Source organism: Vombatus ursinus, unplaced genomic scaffold (genome assembly GCF_900497805.2).
Source record: "Vombatus ursinus unplaced genomic scaffold, bare-nosed wombat genome assembly UNPS02004704.1, whole genome shotgun sequence".
Lineage (NCBI taxonomy): Eukaryota > Metazoa > Chordata > Mammalia > Diprotodontia > Vombatidae > Vombatus > Vombatus ursinus.
Window position 1 is genome coordinate 255,037 of NW_020944482.1, and position 16,829 is coordinate 271,865.

General features: G+C 38.2%; 1 protein-coding gene across 2 annotated transcripts in view; it reads left to right on the forward strand.

The window, feature by feature from the left end:
• The first annotated feature begins 3,108 nt into the window (after window positions 1-3,108).
• Window positions 3,109-16,829, forward strand: part of B3GNTL1 (UDP-GlcNAc:betaGal beta-1,3-N-acetylglucosaminyltransferase like 1) — a 101,120-nt gene continuing 87,399 nt past the window's right edge. Inside the window, exons 1-3 of one of the 2 annotated variants that reach the window (XM_027840338.1) lie at window positions 3,109-3,632; window positions 13,807-13,923; window positions 14,023-14,122. In XM_027840338.1, the coding sequence (XP_027696139.1) occupies window positions 3,450-3,632; window positions 13,807-13,923; window positions 14,023-14,122 (400 nt within the window). In that variant the 5' untranslated portion in view covers window positions 3,109-3,449. Of the gene's footprint in view, window positions 3,633-13,806; window positions 13,924-14,022; window positions 14,123-16,829 lie in introns of those variants that run through there. The other variant, XM_027840344.1, reaches the window with a different exon arrangement.

The following is a 16,829-nucleotide window of genomic DNA, read 5'->3' on the forward strand; positions in this document are numbered from 1 at the left end:
ACACACACACACACACACACACACACACACACACACACACACACACACCACACAGTTTGTACATAGCAGTTTGCATGTTGTCTCCCCCATTAGACTGTGAGCTCTTTGAAAGTAGGGACTGTCTTTAGCCTTTCTTTGTATCCCCAGTACTTAGCTCAGGGCCTGGCACATAGGAAGTACTTAACAAATGTTTATTGCTTGACTGACTCAGAAAGAATTTGATGTAATACATTGAGCTCAGTCAAGGACAGGGAGAGGGGAATTAAGAGAGAATGTAAATTTACAGAGAGATTAGTCATAAGCAAAACAAACCCAATTTTCAGAGAGCATAGCATGAAAGAGAGATTAAAGGAAAGAAAGACTGAGAACACGTGAGTGGAGACACATGAACATAAGAGGAAGAAAAGTGGAACAGCAGAATGGAAGAAGACTGAATCAAATACAGATCACTAGTATAGAGTACTTTACTTTCTTAACACTCTTTTGTAAAGAAGGTGGCAGGGGCCAAAGACAGGAAAAGGACAAAAGGATCAGATGGAGGAAAATATACAACTAACAATTGTAATTGTGAACACATGAGATAAATTCACTTATAAAACAAAAGTGGGTAGCAGAATGAATTAGAAAGCAGAATACAACAATATGTTGACTACAATAAGCATACCTGAAACATAAATATTCACACAGAATTAAATAAAAGGCAAGAGTAAAATATACTTCAGATGAACTAAAAAAAATGGTAGCAATTATAACCTCAGGCAAAAAAGATTTGATTAAAATAATTAGGGGAATTATATTATGTTCAAAGGCACCATAGACAATAAATTACTGTCTACATATGCACTGAATATATACGTACTGAATGTTATTGCATCTAAATATGAAAAGGAGAAGTTAATTGATTTATAAAAGGAAAATAGTAAAACTACAACAGTTGGAAATCTCAACTCTCATCAGAACTAGGCAAATCTAACCAAAAATATATGAGATGTCTGGAGATTACTGAAGAGGAGAAGCAAGGTCTACCTATATTTAACCATGTGTGGCAGTTTTACAAAAACTGATGGGTATTCTGATAGGGATGGGATCTAGGCCCCAGAAAGAAAAACCCCTGGACTTTCCCACATGGCCAAATCTCTGGCGTTTGCCTGAGGCTATAATCTCATCAACTGGCCTTTCATTGTGGCTACACCCAATCTCCCCTCCATTGTTTTACCTCCCAATGGCCCCTTTCCACACTTAATCCTAGCTAGGCTCCATTGTCCAGGTCCCAGGAGTTCTGTTCACCTCAGTTTACTGGCCACTCCCATCTAGATCTCCTTAGGCCCCTCCTCCCGTCATCCCAAACTACTTGGCCACTCCTAGATCCCTCCCAAAATCTTTCTGTATATCAGGTCCATCTTGTCTCCATTAAAATGCTCTGATTCTTATAATCGAGCCACTGCACAGATTTTCACAATCTAGCCAATAGCCCACAGATGCTCAGATTCCTTAAGAGTCTAGCTAATATGGCCAATCTTCAATAAACCTTGTTTTTGGCTGAAAGAAGGCTTAGGTTGAATTCTTTCGGGCATGACTCTCTCCTGTCAGGATTTTGGGATGCCAAGACCCCTAACCTCTAGACCTCATCAATTCTAGAGAACAATAATCTCATAGAAATGAGCATATATTATTTTGGATATGAACAATGTGTAGATTTGTTTTTGAGAAAGGAATTATAATTTTCATATTAATATGATATATGTAATGAATATACAAATAATTTCATTTTCTCAAGAACTGCCTCTCTGGCTTGGGAGTCAGAGCTCACAAAGCAGCTTAAACTAATTAATCAAAACTCTTACAACACTCAATCACTGGACCTTAAGTGAAGCGAATCAAAGATTGTAGAACCTATTTCTGTCACAGAATTCTGGTTCTGTACTCTAGGGAAGGTGGTCACGACCCTCAGAGACTTGACTCCAGAATTGTTATATTGTAGGATTTGTGGGTTTCTGGAGGGAAATCACTAAATAATTGTAATCCACTTCCCACCCCCACCCCCCTTCCCCACTAGTGATTTAAGTAAGTGCTTTTACTTCAGCTAAGAGAACATTCCTCACTCTAAAATTGATTAATTAAACTACTTGATTACTGGCATTCATGTCTCTAGGCCTACTTTGTGTGACTCTGGGCATTCTCAGGTTGGAGATTGGCTCAGGATTTTTATTAAATGTTTTACCAAACATTTTCTTTGACTGTGATATTTTTCTTTTTCTTTGATGAGGTGGGGTGATTAAGAAAGTGGGGAGGTAGCAAGCATCCCCCCAAAAAGAAACATGTAGTGTTTTAAAAGCACAGAAGAGAACAGAGGCAGGCGCCGTTTTGCCTGTGTCCCCAACCCTTTGCAGAGCTTGGCAAAAGTAAGAGCTTAATAAATTCTTGATTTCAGTCCAGATGCAGCGGACCTTTTGAGTACCCTGGTGGGATATGTTTTTTCACTTTTTAAACCAGATTAGATTAATAGCATACTACTAATGCTTTAGTCTTTACAAAGCGCTTTTCTCACATCAGTCCTGACATTTGATATTTTAAAAGGACAACTTTATATTGAGCACTATTATTTGCAGGAGTGAACAAAAAAGGAGAGGAAGAATGCAGGGATAGGGTGGAGGGAAAAGGGAAATGTGAAAAAGGATGAAGAAAGCAGCTTGGTCTTGAAGGAGTTGCCTGGAAGCTCACGCTTGTTTTTCGTAATTGCCGCCAACGGCATCGAGGCTCCCCTAGGCTACCGTCCCCACCCCCTCACCCCCTTCTGCAAGTCTTTCCATTCCATTGCTCAGTAGGAAAAGAAAAGGATACAGCAGCGGAGCCCGCCCATGCCAGGGAGAACCACGGTTCTACTTCCGGCAGGGCTAGGCCGCTCTTCTCTACTCCTCCCGAGATCTGGTCTCTTCTCTCTAAAAGCTTTCTTCGGACTCAGGTCTCCATACACCAATCTGAGGACTTGTTACAGGGCGAGACCCAACCCACAGACGAATATCTGGTTCGAGCTCCCCGCCTCCGAGTCACGTGGGATCTTGGGGGAGGGGCCTTTTGCGAGGAGAGTTGGCCGCTGTGGCGGAAGGAGCGGAGCGGGGTGATGGCGGGTGCCGCTAGACGCCTGCTGTGCGAGGGAGGGAGGGAGTGCTCTTGGGCGGTGATGCCGTAGATTGAAAAAGGACTTAGAGGGAATTGGCAGCCAGCGCTAGGGGGAACTGGCGTGAAGAAGACGACGAATCAGCTTCGATGCATCAAAGGGCTTCCTTTGCTTGATGGGCGCTTAGCAGTCGCTTGCTGGAGGCGCTGAGGTCGGCGGGTGTGCAAAGCGTTTCTCTCATCCTTATTTCCCTTCTCCCGACGCCTAGGTTTGGCCTTCCACCTCGTGTAGATTCTATTTGGGAAAATTTGTCCTCTTTCCTTTTCCCACAATGTGGAGCAGGGACAGGGCAGTAGCTGCTCCGGACAGGCTTCGGTCGGAGGTGTCCGGCGCGGAGAGAGTCCTGGCTGTCACCGACCAGCTTCTTCCTTCTCCCTCCTCATCCTCCACCTCTGCCCAGCCCATGGCACCGCTAAGCGTCCGAAGCCGGGAGAGTGGCTCTAAGATCCAAGTGGTATGTTTTCCTCATTCCAGTGCTTTGTTTCTTGGGCTTCAGGTGAAGAAATGAAAGAATCTCCCATCACTTACCTAATATTAACCTCTCCTGCCCCTTTGCTGTTTCAGTCGTGTCCGACCCTTCGTGACCCCGTTTGGGGTTTTCTTGGCAAAGATACTGGAGTGATTTGCCATTTCCTTTTCCCGCTCTTTTTACAGATGAGGAAACTGAGGCAGCCAGGGTTAAGTGACTCGTCCAAGCTCACGCAGCTAGTGTCTGAGGTCGGGTTTGGATTCAGGTCTTTACTCCGGGAGCTCTGTCTGCTTCGAGACCTGTCTGTCTTCTCCTGCCCTTTATTTCTTTATTTCTTCTCTTAAGATAAAGAAGGTTAAAAAAAATAAAGTTTAAGGATGGTTTTAGTGAATTAGAAGAACTAGGACTGATGGTGATATTTCTGAATATAATAACATGTTTCTGAAAATATGCAGTAATAGTTAATGTTTATGAAAACCTTACATATTATCTCATGTAGCCCTTAGCAACCCTGTGAGGTAAGATGCAGTGATCATCCTCTTTTGTATGGAAACTGATATTCAGGGAGGCTAAGTGACTTTCTCATGAACCTTCAGCTGGTGTCAGGTGGGTTTGGACACCAGATCATCTTGACAAGTCCAGTGCCTTTTTTTCCCACCATACCAGCCAGTTTCTCGAGTGTACATATGTATATACTTAATAACTTAAAAGATGCCTGATTTCATTGGTGTGAATATTCCCTCTACCACACATCACTACTTATACATTTTAGATGAACTTTGAGAATTGCTGTGACTGTAACATTTATCACCCTGTGATCAGCTCCCAATTTATAGCTGAGTCAGATTTTCTAGGATGATAACCCTGGGATGATAAACTGGCACTAAAAGTCTTTCTGTATTGGTAGGTTCTGACAGTTTTAAGCATAACCCTCCCAAAGAAGGTAAGGACTTTTTAAAGTCAAGCTGAGTAATTAGACTTGGACTTTAACTGACACATATGTGCCATATTTTTAGCTGTCGATTTAGCTTGTCTCCTCTGAGATTGTAAGATGCTTGAGGGCAGACAAGTTTTTCTGGGACTGCCAGCCCTGCAGCCTAGAACCTTTTAATACTGGTGGTCAGTGAATGTCCCACACTACTTCCACTCCCTTATCCCTAATATCCTCCCCTACCCCCGACAGTAAACACTAACTTTTTAGTCTAGAAATCAGGAGACCTAGGATCTAGGTCTGCCTGGAGCAAGCTCCCTTCTTCCTAGGTAGATACATAGATGAATCTGATCAGTTCGCATAACTTCTCAGTTTATTTGATTTTTAATTTTTAGTTATTTATTATTTTATTGATTTTTTAAAAACATCTTCATTTCCAAATATAGCCCTTGTCCCTCTCCTGCCCTAAAAAAAAAAACTACAAGGTAGCTCAAAACCAACATCTATCAATTGTGAGACAATATATGTGATATTCCAACCCATAGCCTACCCACCTTTGTAAAATAGGGAGGAAGGTGCATTTTCTCAACTCCTTTGTGGTACCAAGTTTGATCATTATAATTTATAACCTATTTTAAAAAGCATTGTGCTGTTAATATGTGCCTGGCTTTCTTCATAGGATTGTTATCAGGATGATTTCAATTCAATTCACCAAACACCTATTTAGTGTTTACTGTGTGCCAGTGTGCTAGATGCTATGCTAGATCTGGGTATAGGCAGAGAAAAGGAAAACATTATCTGCTTCCACGGAGCTTATGTTCTAGGCGGGAAGTGATACATCCGTAAACAAATATATACAACATTAAAAACAGGTGATTTTTGGGGTGGATAGTAATATCTAGGGGGAGATCAGGAAAGTCCTCTTGTGTCAAGCATTTATTAAGCTTCTGCAATGTGCTATGTGTTCTAGGGATACAAAGAAATGAAACATCCTACCCTTAAGGAGCTTCTGTTCTAATGTATGTATCTAAATATATACAAAAGAATTTTCGGTGATCAGGTAAGATGTTTGAGGTAGGAGGTAGCATTTGAGCTGAGCTTTGAAGGAAACTAGGAATTCTAGCTGGCAGAGATGAGGAAGTGCATTACAAGCATCATGCACAGGCTTTTTTTCCTTTGAGGCTTTGCTTGTAGATATTCTCATGTCATTGTCTTCTTTATGTCTTGCCCTTCTCTGTCACCATAGTAGCTTTTTACAGTCAAGGGTTTTTTTAGGGGGGGGAGGGGTTTTGTTCATTTTTCTAGCCTATTAATTTTGAACTTATGTTACAGTTGGGCTTTCCTCATGGGAGTGGAGGGTGGGTCACTGTCCCAAACTTCAGGCTTTTTTGCTTTGGTGTTTTCACAGCTAGTTCTAGACAGTATGAAAGTTTTCTGTGCTGACAGAGTCGTGTGATCTGGGAAGGTGTGGTCACTGCTTTCCTACTCTGAGTTCTTGTCCTTACCCAGGTAGAGACTCTTGCAACTTTAAGTGCTAACTCTTCTCCTTCCTGAGACAAGATGTTTGCTCCCTTGCAACAGCGAGTATTCCTCTCATTTCTGGAACTGTGACCTGGAACTAGATAGTGGGCAATGGTGTTGTCAGACCCCTTGTCCAGTGCCAGTACAGGGGTCTCTTGTAATCTCTGACTAGTTGTCCAGTCCCTTAGGATCTCTGGGGGGGTTAGGGTTTCCGAAACTGCTGCTGCTGCTTTTGCTTGCAAGGCAAAAAAAGCTGCTGTTTTCAATACTTTGCGCTCCCAGCCAGCCCCAAACCCAGTGTCACAGACCTCTCCTTCCAACCTCCTAAATTGTGTTGGGCTGGGAAATTGTCCCACCCTTACCTTACCTTATATCCCTCCAGAATTTGAAACATTATTTTAAAGTTGTTTGAAGGGGAATGTTGGGAAAGTTTGGCTTGAATACTGCCTCTGCTCTGTCCTCATGGCTCTGAACCCCACTTTTGGATAATTTTTAATTGCTGGGAATTAAAATAAATTGCTCTTAATAAAACCCAAGATTGCATTAGGTTTTTGCTTTTTTGGTTTTTTGTTTTTTGTTTTGCTTGACTCATTGCACTGCAGACTCACACTGGGTTTACTTAGACCTTCTACATGTATTTGTCCTAGTAACCCTCCCCATCTTGTACTTATTCTTGTATTTATGAAGTTGATTTTTTTTATACCCAAGTTCAAGACTTCACATTTTTTATATTGAGTTTCATCTTATTAGATTTAGCCTATCAAGATCTTTTTGAATCCTGACTCTCCTTCAGTGTATTAGTTTATCCTTTATAGCTTTATGTCATGTGCATATTGAATAAGCATACCATCTCTACCTTGATCGAAATCAATGATTAAAAGTTAAACAGCACAGGGCCATGCACAGATCCTTGGTGGTATTGAATGAGACTTCCTGAAATGTTAACATTGAACCATTAACAACTTTTTTTTTCAGCCAAAGACAAGGCTTATTAAAGATCCGCCATATTAGCCAGACTCATGAGGAATCTGAGAGTCTGTGAGGTATTGGCTAGATTTTAAGAATTACCTTAATGGAGACAAGATGGACCTTATCTACAAAAAGACTGTGGGAGGGATCTAGGAGTGGCCAAGTAGTTTGGGGTGACTGGAGGAGGGATTTAAGGAAGACTTGAATGGAGTCACCAGTAAACTGGGAGTTGGGTGAACAGAACTCCTGGGACTTGAACAGTGGAGCCCTAGGATTAAGTCTGGGAAATGGCCAGGGGCCATAGGGAGGGCTAGGCTACGTTAAGGGTAACAGAATTGGGAGATTGAGTGTAACCACAATGAAAGGCTAACTGATGGAATTATGACCTCAGGCGAACGCCAGATTCGGCCATGTGGGAAAGTCCAGGGTTTTTCATTTTGGGGGTCTAGATCCCATCCTCATCATTCCCCCCTCAAACAAATGGGACCCAAATTCTTTTGGGGTAAGGGGCGAAGGTCTTGGCTTCTGAAACTACTTCCTGCTGGGAAGGGGCTTAGAGCTTTCTCTGCCTCAAGGAGGTCCCAAAGAGGAGGTTGACTGGAACCAAGCGCAGGTTACATCCAGGAAACAGTGAGGAGACATTGGCTGGTACCCATTGTTTGCTGCGAATTGTAGATGAAATGGCCTGTACACAAATCTGACAGAAAAAAACAAACTGCAGGGCCCAGATGACAGGATAAAACATCCTTAGCTGTGTTTGGATTCAGTTAATTCACTTTTCCAACCATGCAGTATCAAATCCACCTCATAGCCAGACTGAGGAATAGCCAGGTAACATTCCCTTTCAAAGGAATATCATGGGGAAACTGAGCCAGGAGGATCCCATCCTAGACTAAGGCTAAAATTGTCCTCTCAACTTTTTCCCAGTGTTGACCTCCCACCCGTATCACATTCTGAGTAGCTTGTAGCATTTCTCTCAGGTGGTAGATTGATTATTGATGATCCATCAGAAAACTCAAAGTAAAATCCTAGTTTTACCTCAAACAACAAGTTTCATTAATTACAGCTTAGGAAAAACTTCCAGGATTTACATCTCAGACTTAAATTTGTCCTGGTGTAAAAAGTCAATCATTAGAGATTTCTGTACACTTGCAAATTCTTAGCAAGCCATACATAACCCAGACAAGCTTTTTGACTAGTTTACACATTAAAACAATAACCAACAATAGCCAAATTATTTCAGTGGTAACCAAATTATGAAAAGTTGCTTGACTTAACTGATACAAAAAGTTCACCAATTTGAAACTTGAAACAAACCCATTGCCAATCAGGTGACTTCAATTTTGTTAAATGCATTTCCAAATTACACAGAGAATCAACATCTCGTCATTAACAAAACTACAAATTTAAAAGAGCATGCTTACCCAAGTTAGGAGGCTAGCTTCTTTACCTTGAGCAGGATGTGCTGAACCTGAGTGATGTTTCTAGGCAAAGGTTGACCTAGGGCCCAAGGCCATTGCCAAGTGGGCCCATGCTGTAGCTGCTGCCCCTCCCCCCTTTCTTTCCCAGATAGGGGAGGGCTAAATCAAAGGTGAGGGGTAAAGGGTGAAACTCTCTTCTCCTATGAGAGAGGTTAACAGAGACCCTCTTGACTCAAGAGAAGGGAATGGGAGAAAGGAGTGACCAAGATATTTTCATCTGTTCTAAGTTGTTCCCTGTAACCTCCACGAAGGAGGATTCAGGAGTGTAGAGGGAAGTGAGTAAGTAAACTTCAGGGAACCAAAAAGCAACTACGGTTTTCCCCAATTACCTAGAGCTGAGATAACTGACAGAATTGGGTACATGCTTCCGGGTAGGGAGTTCCTTGTCCTCTATGCTGCGAAAGTGTACCCAGGTCCATGGCCTCAAACCAAACCAGTGGACTGAGAGCCTGAGAGCGTCAGGCCCAGTGTGAGACAGCCTCATAACTGTCTGCCTGAAAAGGACGTCCAAAGCCTTGGTGCTTGGAGAGCGACCCCAACTGCAGAGCAAGAAGGGGGGGGGGAAGAAGGGCTTACATACCTTCCAGTCTTGGCTAAAGAACTTGGTGTTAGGCAGTTACCCTGTACGGGACACCAAAATGTTGAGGTTTAGGGCTTTAGGGGTGCTGGAACCCCAATATGATAACATGCAGTTCCTGCTGGAAAAAATTCGAACCAAGCCTGTCAGCCAAAGACAAGGTTTATTAGAAGATCTGTCATATTGGGCAGACTTGAGGAGTCTGAACATTAGGGAGTTATTGGCTAGATTATAAGAATCTGAGCCCATTAACTTTTATGAGCCTAGCCATCCAACCAGTTCTTAATAACACTTGACTGTCACCCAATTAATATCTGTCTTTTACACAATAATAGTTACAAGATATTTTGTTAAAAGCTTTGCTAAAATCTTTATAAACTATATTTACAGCTTTTCTCTCATGTACTACTTTAGTGATCCTGTCAAAAAAGGAAATGAGTTTAGTATGATGTTCTTTTTATTTTTAAATTATTTTTATTCTGAACAAAACCAAACAAAATGGACATTTCCATATGCTTAATAGAATAGAAAAAGTTGTACATATGTACAACTTGCAGCCTGTAGCTTTCAAAATTGTCTTGCTTGTCTTTGCTTCTGTTCTCTACGTTTAAAAAATGCCTCAATGACTTCCTTCCCTCCTTCCTTCTTTCCCTTCTTCCCTTTCCACATTCTTCTAACCCCCCCCCCCAAATTAGGAAGACAAAAAAAGGAAAAGCTCTTGTAACAAATATGCATAGTGAAGCAACAGAAATTGTTACACACTCAGGCATAATAAGGTGACCTGTCTTATTAAAATTAAGAATTTATTATTTAAAAATTACAAAATGAAATAAATAGAAAAATTTAAATAGACTTTCAAATGACATTTTAAAAGTTTGTAGCATTTGTGTTTCTGAAATTATGCAAGCTTAAAAAACTGCCCTAAGACTTTTGAGATACCATATTAACTAACAAATTATAGCTAATGCTAAATTTTGAGATCAGGGTTTTGGTGTATTCATTGAGGATAGAAAGATATCTCACATACACTTGACGTTCTGATAACTGGTTTGTTATTTAAAGATGACACTCAAATGTGAATAGTTATCTTAGAGTGACAGTGATACTCTTGGTTAATGCTGAGATTAGGTGACTGGTGTTGATATTGGCTAAGGTTGGGATTTCAGCTATAACAACTATTTACTGCCAGAAATTAGGAGTTTTATTATTCATATCTTGACATAGAGATAGCTAAACTTTAAACTTGACAATCTTACCTTGACACAGACCTAACTGAACTTTAAATATTTTAGTAAATGTGATTTCAGATTAGTATTTTTCTGGACTAAATATAAGTTTTTAGCTCTTTTAAAAAACTAATTATCATTTGCCCATTCTAGCAGGATTTTGAGAGATGACTTAGATCAATGGTTGCCTGGGAACCATTGACTCCAGACAGACTCTAGGGCAGCCTAGAAATTACTATAAGGGTTCTGTGACACTGTATGATTACCAGGTGTTGTCATTTTGATCTTTACTTAACCTCAACAAAATAACACTGTGATTCAGTATAATAAATAATTTAAATTCTTTAAGTATTGGTAGGCAAGTCAAGTATATTTTAATAACAGAAATTTACATAAATGCAAACTTATGTTTGCATTTAACAAGGAAGAACCATCTAAATTAATAAACAACCAGCTACTAAAAAAAAGAAATGTCTTTGTTTTGTGTCCCTTTTCAAAGTCCATCTGAAGTTCTGGGGACTTCAGCTTTGTTTTTTTTTTTCCCTACAATATTTCTTTGGAATAGAATTTAACTTGAGTTTTCTACTAGTGTTTACTAGAATTTTAATTTTTTTCCACACCATCTTCAAATTATTATATGTCCTAAATCGTCACAATCACAAATAACAGGTTAGTTTGTTCAAAGTAATAAACAGATACCAAGGAGGGTGTGATTTTCTTGGAGTTGTATCATTATTTAAATGTCGTGGAGACTTGAACCCAGATCCTCTGCCTTCAAGCCCTGATCACCTTTCCACTGTACCTTGTTAACTCTCAATTTAACATGAAAATTTTTTTTTTGTTTTGGGTTTACCTATAACCTCAAATAGCAAATATTGTTTCTTTTCAAAGTAGTTTATATTACTTTTTCAACCCCTTGCAATAAGCATTCCTTCTTCACCAGTGTGTGGGAAGTTAGGAAATTGGACTTGGAATCAGGTAGCCTGGGTTCATATTTATTAGCTGTACAATTATGAACAAGTCAAAAAAACTCCTAGATTGTGACTTCTCAACTTTTTCATTTGTAATATGTGGATAATAGTACTGGCACTAACCATCCCACAGGGCTGTTTGGGAAGAAAGCCAGGTACACAACTTAAAGTGCCATACAAGTGTGAGTTGTTATTATTTATAAATTATTATAAAGGATTTTATAAATGGTTTATTTATTTCTATTATGAATTTATCATTTATATTTATTTATTTTATAGATACTTTATAAATTATTATAACAGAAACCAATTATATTGAAATGCAATTATCAGAATATTAAAAAAAAAAAAAGCAAAATAAAACACCAAATTCCTGGACTCCAAGTTAAGAATCTCTTGACTAGATGATCTTCTAAGTCCTGTCCAATGAAATTAAGGCACTAAAGACTTTATTACTGGGGATGGAGCCAAGATGATGGAGTAAGGGCAGGGACTTACCTGAGCTCTCCCCGAAACCCCTCCAAATACCATTAAAAAAGACTCTAACCAATTCTAGAGCAGCAGAATCCACAAAAAGATGGAGTGAAACAAATTTCCAGTCCAAGACAACTTGGAAGGTTGGCAGGAAAGGTAGGTTGCACCTGGGTGAGAGAGGAGTACAGTCCAGCAAAGGCTGCACCAGTGCAGACTGGATCCTAGCAAACCTGGAGCGGGCTGACTGAATCACTGACAGCAATGGTGGTTTCCAGACCTCTTAGCCCACAGAAATCGAAGACAGGTGCAGCCCCAGCCACAGCAAACCAGGAACAGGCCTTGGGAGTGACTGAATCAGAAGCAGCAGTCTGCTTCTGGAGTTCTCAGCCCACATTTTTCATGGGCCACCTGAAATCCTTTGGGTGCTGAAAGTGGCCTGAAGGCTGTAGATTGTGCAGGCCTGCTATATGGAATTGCTTGTCTTCTCAATGAGGGAGGGTGAGAAGGAAGGAAGGAAGAGAATTTGGAATTCAAAGTTTTAAAAACGAATATTAAAAATTGTTTTTACATGTAACTGGGGAAAAATAAAATAATAAAAGCTAAAAAAAGAACTCAATTACTGACCTTTTTGGAAAGCCATTCTTTTTAACCTTTTTGCATCATCTGACACTACATGAATCTCTGTGGTACTATGGTGCAAATTGCTAAAGATTTATATTGCTGTCTTTTGTTTTTACATCATCTTTATTTCCCAGCATATCCCACCCCTCTTCTTTTATCATGGAACTATCCCTTATAATAAAGAATAAAGAGGGGAGGAAAGTTTGCAAAATTCACGAACATATTAATTATGTTTGACAACGTATACTGTGTTCTACCACCATAGTCCTCTACCTCAACAAAGAAGGAAGAAAGAGTAAGCTGTTAATTGTTACTGTTATTAATGTCTGTTCTGTAGTTTGAAAGCTCTTTGATGAGGTTGGTTTACAAATAAGGAAGCTTTTTTTTATAAGCCAAGCTGAAATTCAAGTTCCTACAGTGAATACATTGTAGAGAAATAGAAAAGTACTACTATAAAAAATTTAGGATTTATGTGAATTGTTTTCGTTTGACTAAGTAGTGAATTATCCCATTTAAAAAACATTTTCTTAAGTAATAGTAATACAAAGTACAGGTTAATAAACTTTGTAGTTCACAGAGAAATTTACTTTGTAAACTGGTGTCCTTTATTCAGGACCTACTTCTTTTTCTACATTACCTTCATCCTTCCCCTCCTTCAAACCCCACTTTTTTTGCCTTTGGTTTCAGAGCTAATATGGGTATGTTTATTTTGTTGTCTGCAGGATATATTTGTTACTGCGTATTCCTGACCCACAAAAAAAAAAGTGAACAGAAAGCCAGAGAAATAAAGGGTTATGTTATTCTTTTGATTTGCAGAATCATAAAAATGATAGACCAATGACAATCTCAACAATACAGATAAACTAAATAAGGAATAAGACTGCATAAAATTTGAATTTCTATATTTTGTTTGGTAAAGAAAAAATATAAACCTTTAAAAATAAGTTACCTGCTTTTTGTGCCCTTCTGATTTCTCTTCTGTTATAAAGTTTTTTTGCTTTAAAAAAATATATATATGTGTAGCTTTGCAGTATGTGTGTTTCTAATTTTACTTTCTTTGTTTTGCATCACTTTATTTAAGTCTTTACCCTGTGTACTGTAATGAAAAGAATCCTGATTTGGAGTCAGAGGAGCTAGGTTCAAATAAGGGCTCTTATTACCTCTATAACTTAAGGAAAGTAAGTTCTCCCTATACTGTTTAATTTTTCCAATAATTCTTATTAAATAATGATTCCTTTCCTCAGTGTTTCATAATTTGGAAATTATCAAATACTGATTTCATATAAATATATAATAACAATTTTTATTTTTAGATTCTCTATTCTTTTTGAGTAGTGGAGAAGGAATTTAATGTTCATACTTCTCTCTTTTTAATTTAAAAATTCTAGTCCATCATTCTTCCTGTTCATAATGCTGAGTGTTGGTTGGATGACTGTTTGCAGTCTGTTTTAGAACAAGATTTTGAAGGCACCTTGGAGCTTTCCATCTTCAATGATGCCAGTAAGGTATTTATTAATTTATCATTTGTTGTTATATATATATCTGTTAAAGTTACAATTTTTTATGAATTTCATTATGCTGTACTATTGCTATCTCTCTTTCAGGACAAGTCAATGAATATAATTAACAAATGGAAGATTAGGTTAGAAGCTTTAGGCATCAGAGTAATCATTGGTGGTCATGATTCTCCTTCTCCCCGAGGAGGTATGTGTAGATTATTAGAATATCAGTTGATTGTATTTAAACATTTGTTAATAGGGGAGCAGTTCATGTCATCAGATATTTGTTAAGCACTAGTTGTGTGTGCAGAAAAACATACAAAATAATAAACATATTATAACAGAAATAAATGAATAAAATAAATAAATGAAATTATAAGCATATATTATACTTATAATAAGACATATATCCTTCCTTTAATGGAGCCTAATAGGTTGCTATATAAATTTTGGTTTAAAAAAATGTGTTCTGAAAGATGAGTGGACTCAATTTCTTAAAATCCTTCCATTACTCTTGTATCATCTTTCCTTTTAGGGTCTATTCGTGATATCAGTCATACCTGTCTTATGATATGTATCTGGCCTGTGTTTACTGATTTAAGGTGATTTCCTTCTCCCCCAAGGTTTTTGAACAAACAAAAATTTTGAACAAATATTAAATACAGAATATGTATATGTGTATGTATGTGCATGTATGTGTATATATACATATACATTTACACACACACATATACATACATACACACATATATGTTTTAGATAGAAGGAGCTGGGAAAAGAACTGTCTGGTAATATTTTAATAATGAGTACCTGGCATAATGGACAGAAAAATTGGTGTTGGAGTCAGAAAGACCTAGCTTTAAGTTCTATCTCTGACACATAATAGTTGTGTGTTTCTGGGCAAGTCACTCAACGTCTCAGTGCCCCATGCAACTCCAAGATTTTAAGTTACTACCAGCTACTTATCTATATTGATGGAGAGAGAGTTTAGGCATTTCCTACAGATGAAATTAGGAGTCTGGACCAATCCTCTTCTTTCTTGTTTCCATTTCTGTGGGATTTCATGGGAGTCCAGGAGAAGAAAAGATCATTAGGGGCTGGAATGGTTGAGGAGATATGATAGTCATTTGTCTATACACTCTCACTAACCCCTAGCTGCAACAGTTTAAAAAAAAGTCAGAAGGGAAAGAAGAAAACATGCATTTATTTAGTGCCTTTTGTGTATTGTGCTAAGAACTTTCCAAATATTATCTCATTTGATCCTCATACAACCCTCTGAGGGAGGTGTTTTATTATCTCCATTTTACACTTGAAGACACTGAGACTGACAGAGGTTAAGTGACTGTGACCAGATTTGAAATTGGGTCTTCCTGACTCTAGACCCAGTGCTTTATCCACTGTACCACCTAACTGTTTCATAATGGCTGTGGGCAGTTAAAATTAAATTGTGTAGAAAACAAGAAGGGAATAAATTTTCTAAGTCATGGAAGCACCTTGAAAGCTAGAAGGATCATTGAGATACATAGCCTGATGTTTCCTTTTATGTTTGGAAAACTACTGAAGCAGCCTCACTCTATTTGAAGCTGTGAATAGATAAAAGCAGTTAAAGAAGAGGGCTTTCCTGACTCGGTGAGACTTTTTTTTTTTTTTTTTAACCATTTATGTAGGCTGTTGCTAAGCAGGACTTTTGCAAGGTATTGACAGAAACACATTGTAGCATACTTATACTTTTATCTTAATGTTCTTTTTTAAAAAAATAACTCTTTATTGATGTCTTTTGTTTTTGATATCATCACAATTTTCCCAGAGAGCTATCCCATATAATAAATAGTATTTTTTTAATTAAAAAAAAGAAAGAAAAAAGAAGACAGAAAAAATCATCACAATTGATTAATATATTGAAAAAGTCCAAAAAGGTGCAGTATTTAATACCTGTGGACTGCTCCCCTCTATGAGGTTGGATTGGGAGTGCCCTCTCATATCTTATCTTTCAAGTTATGCTTGATCTTCATAATTTTGCAACATTCACTTTTTAAATTTTAATATTTTCTTTTTATTTTTAGTTTTCAGCTTTCACTTTTATAAGATTTTTAATTCTAAATCCCCCCCACCTCCTCTCTCCAGGGTGGCATGCAATCTGATATAGGCTATACATGTACAATCATTAAAGATATTTCCACATTAGTAATGCTGTGAAAGAAGAATCGGAACAAAAGGAAAAAACCATGAGAAGGGAAAAAAAATTAAAATAGTATGTTTTGATCTGTAGTTGGTCATCACGCAATGTGCAACATTCACTTTGATTTTTTGTGTTTTTTTTTTCCATTTAAATTGTTGTAGTCGTGTATGTTGTTTTCTTGGCTCCATCCATTTAGATATTTCCATGTTTCTCTATATTCATCACATATACAATTTATTACAGCACAGTAATATTTCATTACATCTTTGTACCACAGTTTGTTTAGCTATCCTCAAATCTATGGGCATTTATTTTGTTTTCATTTCTTAGTTATCACAAAAAGTTCTGCTATAAATGTTTTGGAGTACATGGAACTTTTCTTTTTATCACTGGCTGTCTTGTATAAGCCAAGCAATGGAATCTGGCTCAATAAATTATTAATTATTAATCAGTTATTAAATGCCTGCTATATGCTAGGCACTGTGCTAAGAACTGGGGATACAGAAAGAGGCGAACACTATCCCTGCCCTCAAGGAACTTACAATATGACATGGAAGATAACATGCAAACAATTATATGTAGATGAAGCAGGATAAATGGGAAATAATTAACAGAGAGAAGACACTAGAATCAAGAGTGGTTGGGCAAGGCTTCCAGTAAAACAACGGATTTTAGTTGGGACTTAAAGGAAGCTTTGGGGCAGCTAGGTGGTACAATGGATACAATGCCAGGC